This window comes from Anomaloglossus baeobatrachus, chromosome 1 (assembly GCF_048569485.1).
Source record: "Anomaloglossus baeobatrachus isolate aAnoBae1 chromosome 1, aAnoBae1.hap1, whole genome shotgun sequence".
In the NCBI taxonomy this organism is placed as follows: domain Eukaryota; kingdom Metazoa; phylum Chordata; class Amphibia; order Anura; family Aromobatidae; genus Anomaloglossus; species Anomaloglossus baeobatrachus.
In genome coordinates this window covers 384,733,600-384,742,190 of record NC_134353.1, presented here as the reverse complement: position 1 = coordinate 384,742,190, position 8,591 = coordinate 384,733,600, and the positions used below count along the sequence as shown (strand labels likewise).

The following is an 8,591-nucleotide window of genomic DNA, read 5'->3' as shown; positions in this document are numbered from 1 at the left end:
GTAAAAGTGAAAATTTCGGTGCTAAAGCAACATTTTTGGGAAAAACAAAATGAACATTTTCAATAAGACAAACCTAATGTTATCAAATTCTGTGAAGTACCTGTGGGTTCAAATGCTCACTATACCCCTGGATAAAATCCTCGAGGGATCTACTTTCAAAAATAAGGTCATCTGCGAGGGGTTTCTGCTGTTTAGGTAATTTAAAAGGCCCTGCAAATGTGACATGGTGCTTGCAATCTATTTCAGCCAAATTTGTATTCCAAATGGTTCTCCTACCTTTCTGAGCCTGGCCATTTGTCCAAACAGAGGTTTCTGACCACATGGGGGTATCAGTGCGCTCAGAAGGAACTGGGTAACAAATTTTGGGGTCCATTTTGTTATTTCTTGTAAAAGTGAATAAAATTGGGGCTAAAATAACATTTCTAGGTAAAATGTTCTTTTTTTTCAATTCCAGCTTGGATGTGGTTTTGTATACTTTGAGAGGTGCAGTTTTTAGAATAGTGTCACGTTTGGGTATTTTCTGTCACATAGGTCTTTCAAATTCATTTCAAAAGTAATAAGGTCCCTAAATAATGGTTTCGTAACTTTTGTTGGAAAAATGAGAAATTGCTGATAAACTTTGAACCCTTCTAATTTCCTAACAGAAAAAAATATCTTTCAAAGATGGTTCTGATGTAATTATACTTGTAGGAAATGTTATTTATTAACTTTTGTGTGGGATAAACCCACACAAGGCCATAAAAACTCAAGGTTTGAAAAGCCAATCTCAGAATCACTGAGATGCGTTGAAGCGTTCCAGAGCAATTACAGTCATAAATGGTGATGAGCGAATAGTAACTATTCGTGTTCAAATTATTTGTAACTAATCCCAAAGTACAATTCTGGTATTTGTAAATGAGGGTTGGGGGGGTGGCTTTTTTAAAGTAAAATATTTTCAAAGGAGTTTTTTCTCTTTACATCTACTGGATTAGTAATAGGTGTGTCTGATAGATGCCTCTCCATTATTAACCTCTGATGTTGATGTCAGTTGTTAATTCACAGCTGACACCAACCTCACTAGTATTAACCCGATTGCCACCACACCAGGGCAATCAGGAAGAGCTGGGCAAAGAGCCATAATTGGCACATCTAAGGGATGTGTCACTTATACGGCAGCTGCAGGCTGCTATTTTTAGGCTGGGAAAGGCCTAATAACTTGGCCCTTCTCACCCTGATAATACCAGCTGTCTGCTATATTTTGGCTGGTTATGAAAATTGGGGGGACTCCATGTGTTTTTAAATGATTTATATAATTATTTATTTTGCTAAGTACAAGATATGTAGCGATCTAGTGAAAAAAACCCAAAACATTAATTTCAATATAATCCGTTTTATCCCAGTACGTGTCACACGGATACCACCCGTGTGTTATCCGTATTTCATCCGTGCTGCCGAAAAAAAACGAACACGGCTCCATTTGGATGACACAAACATGCATGTGGTTCACAGGAACACACGTGAAAACCCCGGTGTGAAGATACCCATTGAATTTAATTAGTATGTGTGTAAACATGTCTCTGGTACGTCTGAAAACAGACATACTGGAGACATGGACATGTGAAGGAGGCCTTAACAATGACTACAGATTTGTCAGTTTAGACCAAGAAACCCCTGTAAGGATCGGGCTTCTTTCAGCACCAGTCCAAGCAATTGACAGGTCTCTCTCATGTTTGTAGATAAAGATCTATCAATCACTAGATGGAGGCAGGAAGAAGCCAGGAAAGGGTAGTACTGACCTAGTCTTGGCTCCCCATTTTCCAGCCAGGGTATGGATTCATGCTGCTGGGATTTCGAGCGGCATGAATCGAATAACCGGTTCCTTTAATGTCATGCTCCGACTACCTGGAAAGAACTGGTAAATACTGCACGTTCCGCCAGTTATTTAGGCAATGAACACTACAAATAGCAATTTTGCATACTTAATAGATAAACATAAAAACAAAACCTCACTTTATTAGGAAAACACACCGTTAATTATTATTATTATTATTTATTTATAGAGCACCATTAATTCCATGGTGCTGTACATGAGAAGGGGGTTACATACAAAATACGTATACAAGTTACAGTAGACAGACTAGTACAGAGGGAAGAGGGCCCTGCCCTTGCGGGCTTACATTCTATAGGATTAATGTGCAATCTTTTCATTAATTGTAAATTTCTATAGTACTAACCACAAGAAGACAAAAATGGGCCCCTGTACGAGAATATTTAGGCCCTTTACAGTCCTATAGTCCATAAAATTTTTAAATCGATGGCCGGACCATATAACAAGCTTTTCTCTCCCATTCACCTTTTGTGTCTCCCCTATTTCCTCATAGACTGTAAGCTTACGAGCAGGGCCCTCACTCCTCCTGGTATCTTAATTTTTGTTTTGTTTTTTTTTTTGTATTGTCTCAAATTGTCTGTACATGTCCCCTCTGAATTGTAAAGCGCTGCAGAATATGTTGGCGCTATAGAAATAAAACTTTATTATTATTAATAGTACATAATTCAAGCCATTTTAGTGGCAGTGGCACAAATGGCCCCCCCTTGCCTCTTGGGCCCCTGGTGCAGCACTTTACAATGAAGATTTTCTTTGTGGGTTATCCGCCCAGCAGTGACTGGCACACACTTATCAGCAGCCATATACTATAGTGCCTATACTGTGTAGTAGGAGCAGAGTGATTTTCTCGCAGCTGTGCCTTAGTAGTTCCTCCCATATATTCCCCATGTGCAGAAGCTTCCATTTTCACACTCCCAGCCCTGGGATGGCGGCTCTTGCAGCGTCGTGCACATATGCACGTATATTATGGCCGCCAAGTTCCTCAATCCACAGTGAGGCAATTAATAAGCAGCATGTATACACATTCATAGCTTCCATCCCCCACCCGCGCGAACAGCAGCGTCCTCCCCTCCCGCCCTCTACAATCTCGCGTTATCACTGCACCCAAAATGGCCACAATGTGACACAGCTGTGAGAAGAATCGTCTGCCGGATCATAACACCCTGCGAGGCGACACCAGCACGAGCAATGGTGAGTGGAAGTGAAGAGTCACCTCACAGCAGGGCTTCCCGCGCTTTTTTCTAGTGAGGTCGCTGAGGCAAGGCAGTGCCTGCACATATCTATACACCCGTGTAATTATGGCATGGCGACATGCTCTGAGGTGGATAGCGCGCTCCTATTCAGCCTGGCAGAGAAAGGGTTAAGTGGATCATCCACGCTTCTCATTGGCTGGGGACACGGGTTGGCTTTAGAAAAACGAAACCCCTCCGTCCTCAGTGTTTTTACCTCACACACAAGACATTGTATAAATGGCGGCGGTGTAAGTTAGATTTCTCTAAAACCTACCTAAGTATACCCCATAAAGGAGGCTAAATGGAGCCCATAGACCACCCACATCTCAGTATTTCACAACCAGATTACAATGGCGGCTTGTGCTGGGTAGTCACTACATACAGTACATAAGACAAAAAAATAGCACACTTAACCCCTTCACCCCTCATGCAAGTGTTCGTTCTTCCACGAGTTGTACATTTGAAGCACATCTTTCTTTCTACCCCATGTTGTACTGGAAAACAAGAAAAAAAAATTGCAATTCCAAAATGTTTTTTGTTTTATTTACCATAGTCACTATATGGTAAAGTGACCTGACCGTATGATTCCCCACATCAGTACGGGTTCATAGATATCTCAGATGTATCAGTTTACTTTTATCTAGTGGGAAAAAAAAAATCAGAAATTTGCCCTCAGCCCCACCCCGAAAATAAGAAAAAAATAAGAATTTACCCTTAGGGTATGTGCGCACTAGGCGTTTTTTTCACGCTGCGTTTTTATGTGCGTTTTTGTCTCAAAAAACGCACCCGCGGCTAAAAAAAACACGGCAAAAACGCATGCGTTTTTGCCGCGATTTGGTGCGTTTTTTGCTGCGTTTTTGCTCACTGCGTTTTTAATCAGTGCACAATGCCATTAAAGATTGTTGATGAAAAAAAAAAAAAAAAAGGTCTGATGTCATTTCCTTCTTCAAAATGTTCATTGTATGCAGGAGAGCAGACAGCTGCAGAACTAGTGTATGCAGGAGAGCAGACAGCAGCTGGAGAACTACAAGGCTCAGCATCCTCCATTCACTAGTGTATGCAGTTTTTTGCCAAAAAAGAAAAAAAAATGACATGGGCTTCGCCATATTTTTGTATGCTAGCCGGGTACAGCAGGCAGGTACGGGCTGCCCCCAACCCCCAGCTGCCTATTTGTACCCGGCTGGGAACTAAAAATATAGAGAAGCCCTTTTTTTTTAATTATTTCATGAATTTCATGAAATAATTAAAAAAAAAAAATGACGTGGGCTTCGCCTAATTTTTGAGTCCAGCCGGGTACAACTAGGCAGCTGGGGATTGGAATCCACAGTGCAGGGTGCCCAAGATCTCTGGGCACCCCCACTGCGAATTGCAGTCCGCAGCCACCCCAGAAAATGGCGCTTTCATAGAAGCGCCATCTTCTGGCGCTGTATCCAACTCTTCCAGCTGCCCTGATGCCGGGTGGCTAGCTAGGTAATAATGGAGTTAGGGCTAGCTGTATATTATCAGCTAGCCCTAAGCCCGAAATTCATGGTGTCACGCCAATATTAGACATGGCCACCATGAATTTCTAGTAATGATAAAAAAAAAAAAAAAACAACACACAGAAAAATTTTTTTATTAGAAATAAAACACAACACAATTAGTGACTCCATCTTTATTGAAATAAAGAACCCCCCTCCGCAGTAATCCTGGGTCAGGGTCCCGCGCCGTCCAATCCGGATCCAATATCATCTGATCGGTTTGCTGAAAGGCAGAGCGATCAGATGATGTGTCAGGATCAAGTGCCTGAATCACATCACACATCAGCTGATTGTATAAAAGCCGGTTATACAATCAGCTGATGCATCAGTAGAAAAAAAAAAAAATAATACTCACTTATGTGCTGTGCTGATTACCGGCAGCTCCTAGAGCGATCGATTGGACAGGAGTCTGATCCCGTCCGATCGCTGCAGGAGCTGCCGGTAATCAGCTGATGAAGTCCCCTGACGGCAGGATCAGCTGATAGCCGGCCGGGCGCGAAAAAGCCGGCGAGACTACGATCAGCTGATGCGTCAGGTGACTGCATCAGGTGATCCACCGCCAGGTCCTGCAAGCAAGGTCCTGCCACGGGGAGACTGCACACAGCCAGAGCGGCGGGACCGGGACAGGAGCGGACATGGCACCGGGACCCTGCAGACAGGTGAGTATATATGACATTTTTTTTTTCTACTGTTCACTTTGGTTTTCGCCGCTGCCTCCACCTCCCGTCCAGACATGGCGCCGCACGGAGCTGACATGCACAGGACGGGAGGTGGACGCAGCGGTGACGGTACCGGGAGGATTCATGCTTCTGTGTTTACCAACAGAAGGAATCCTCTTCCTGTACACGTCACTGTAGTACCCACCCCTTGCGTTTATAGCTGCGTTTTTAGTCATAGAAACGCAGCTATATTTGCAATGTGCCTTTTTCATTGCGTTTTTGAACATCTCATTGAACTCAATGGGTGAAAAACGCAGAAATAATTGACATGCTGCGTTTTTGTGGTCACCACAAAAACGCAGCTAAAAAAAAACGCTGTGTGCGGACAGCACTTATGAAAACCCATTGACATTGCTGGGGAAGCAATGTCACTGCGTTTTCAGCACAAAAACGCGGTAAAAAACGCCGCTAAAAACGCGGCAAAAACGCCTAGTGCGCACAAGGCCTTAGTCGCCATTTTCCGAGACATGTAAAGTTTTGATTTGTCGGGATCTGGGGCTGTGTGAGGGCTTACTTGACGGCTTCCATTTTGGGGTAGATGACTTGATGCCTGTTATTGGAATGTTCCAGCGACCGAAAATAATTCTTTGGTTCTGATTTTCTTTCTTGCTACGCCATTTATTGATCAGATTAATTTTTTATATTCTCATAGATTGGACACTTGAACGCAGTGATACCAAATATGTGTATTTTTTTATTTTTTAATTCACTTTTGTTTCGTTTGTTTTTTTGGTATTTATATTTTTTAAGCTTTTTTCCAGCTTTTACAATATTTCATAGTCCTTTTTAAGGCATTTTAAGCTGTTATCACCTGATCGCTTGTGGTGTACAGGGCAGTGCATCAGCACCGATCAGTATAGAAAAATCACAATCTCTTATGAATGCAGGCTCACAGCCGATGTTCATCGGGTCATCGCGATGACAGTCACTGGGGTCATCATCTGACCCCCAGCTGTTATGACAACCCATTGGCACCCCGCAGTCACATGACTGAGGCATCAATGTTCAGGATTAGTGACCTGTCAGCGACATTTAACCCGCGGCTGTTAGAGGTACTTGATGGCTGATTAAATCAGCCATTAAGAGAACCTGTCACAAGATTTCACTAGTAATCTCTTTTATATACAGCATTCTAGAATACTGTATATAAGTGCCCAGGCCACTGTGTAGAACATAAACAAGACTTATTATACTCACCCAGAGGGCAATCCGGTCTGAAGGGTGTCGCTGCTCTCTGGTCGATTCCCCCCCCCTTTCTGCGGCGATCTCAGTCCTCCTTCTTCTGAGGCCCGTGTGCATGATGTGTCCTACGCCATCCACACTAGCTGGCACTGAGGTCCTTCGCAGGGCATATCAAAGTATTGTAGAACTCATACACGGGCAGTCTTTAACCTTTCCTCGCGCCTGCGCATCACAGTACATTGATCTGCACTCAGCAGGGCAGATCAAAGTGCACCTGCGCAAGACTGCAATACCGGTCTGTGTGGATAACATATGACACGACATCCACAGTCTGTTGGGTAGGAGGAGGAGGACGACGACCGCCGCATAGTGGAGGCGCCGGACTGAAGAGCAGCGACACCCATGAGACCAAACCACCCCCTAGGTGAGTATAATAAAAGTTTTTTTATGTTCTACAGAGCGGCCTGGGTTCTTATATACAGTATTTTGAAGTGCTGTATACAAAAGCCTACTGGTGGTAGCCACAGCTTATAGTCACCAAATCTGGTGACAGGTTCCCATTAAGTGCCGTGAAAAATGTGGGCTCACATGCTGAGCCCACATCAAAGACATGGACACAGCCGATGACTAACTTCTTCATGACCGATGATGTCTAAGTGCACCTGTCATCTGATACACTGCCCAATCTATGGGCAGCATGTAAGGATAGTCCTGGGAGTGGATCTACTGGACCGTGCACCGGACTCCCCTGCGACGCTGCCTCGAACGAACCCCTATACAGGGACTGTCGGGCGTAACCGCAGAGGGCCTAGATGCACGGAAGCCGGAATCAGCAAGAGTCACCGGATAGATACATGATCCAATCTGAACCAGGTACAGGTTAACGGGATCAGGCAGAAGTCCAGAACCGAAGGCTGGTACAGGTCCCAGGGATTAGGCTGGAGTCCCGAATCGGAGACTGGTGCAGGTCACAGAGATTAGGCTGAAGTCCAGGAGCGGAGACTGGTTCAGGTTAATGGGATCAGGCTGAGGTCCAGAGGTGGAGGTTGGAGCAGGTTAACGGGATCGGGCTGGAGTGTGTGCTCAGAACTGTACTCAGGATCTGCAAGCAGAGACAGAGTTACACCAAGCACAGGCATAGCGGGACTTGAACAACTAGTACAAGAGACAAGCTACAGGGACGTGTTGAACAAGCACTGGCCATGGCGAATAGGAAGTCTTAAATACCCAAGGTTACTTATTAGTGATATTCCGGACAGCTGTGCTGGCCCTTTAAGTCTAAGTGAGCACACACGCGCGCCCCGTAGTGTGCATGTGTGAGGGCCGAGACCACAAGAGGAGAGGCAGGGGGCTGCAGTGAGTGAGTGGCGCGGAGCCGGGACCGACAGGGAAAAGGTATGGATGGGGTAGCAGGAGAGCGGGCTCGGCAGGGAGTGGGGATCCCAGGGGTTAGAGCGTCGGGTGGTGGGCGGCGTGGTCGGACCGGGAGCGTGACAGGCAGCAAGTATCAGTCGCTGTTGTATTATCACAATCAGGTATGTTTGACTCTAAAATGCTATGGTGTTTCAGAGAAAAATCTACAGTGGGGAGAAGAAGTATTTAGTCAGTCACCAATTCTGCAAGTTCTCCCACTTAAAAAGATGAGAGAGGCCTGTCATTGACATCGTAGGGGACCACAACTATGAGAGACACAATGACAAAATAAATCCAGAAAATTTGGCAAGATTTTTTTTTGCAAATTATGATGGAAAATAAGTATTTGGTCAATAACAAAAGTTTATTTCAATATTTTGTTATATATCCTTTGTTGGCTGTGACAAGGTCAAACGTTTTCTGTAAGTCTTCATAAGGTTGTCACACACTGTTGGTGGTATGCTGGCCCATTCCTGCATGCAGATCTCCTCTACAGTCATGGACAAAAGTTTTGAGAATGACACCAAAATTATAGTTTCACATGATCTGTTGCCCTCTGGTTTTTAATTGTTTGTCTGATGTTTACATCACATACAGAAATATAATTGCAATCATATTATGAATACCAAAAGGTTATATTGACAGTTAAGGGGGCTTTACA

The 8,591-nt window shown here is 44.3% G+C and overlaps 1 protein-coding gene across 1 annotated transcript in view; it reads left to right on the top strand.

The window, feature by feature from the left end:
- Nucleotides 1-2,868: 2,868 nt before the first annotated feature.
- LOC142315319 (zinc finger protein 414-like) overlaps nucleotides 2,869-8,591 on the top strand; it is a 60,987-nt gene continuing 55,264 nt past the window's right edge. The window contains exon 1 of the mRNA XM_075352537.1: nucleotides 2,869-3,055. Within this exon, the coding sequence (XP_075208652.1) occupies nucleotides 3,053-3,055 (3 nt within the window). The 5' untranslated portion in view covers nucleotides 2,869-3,052. The remainder of the gene's footprint in view (nucleotides 3,056-8,591) is intronic.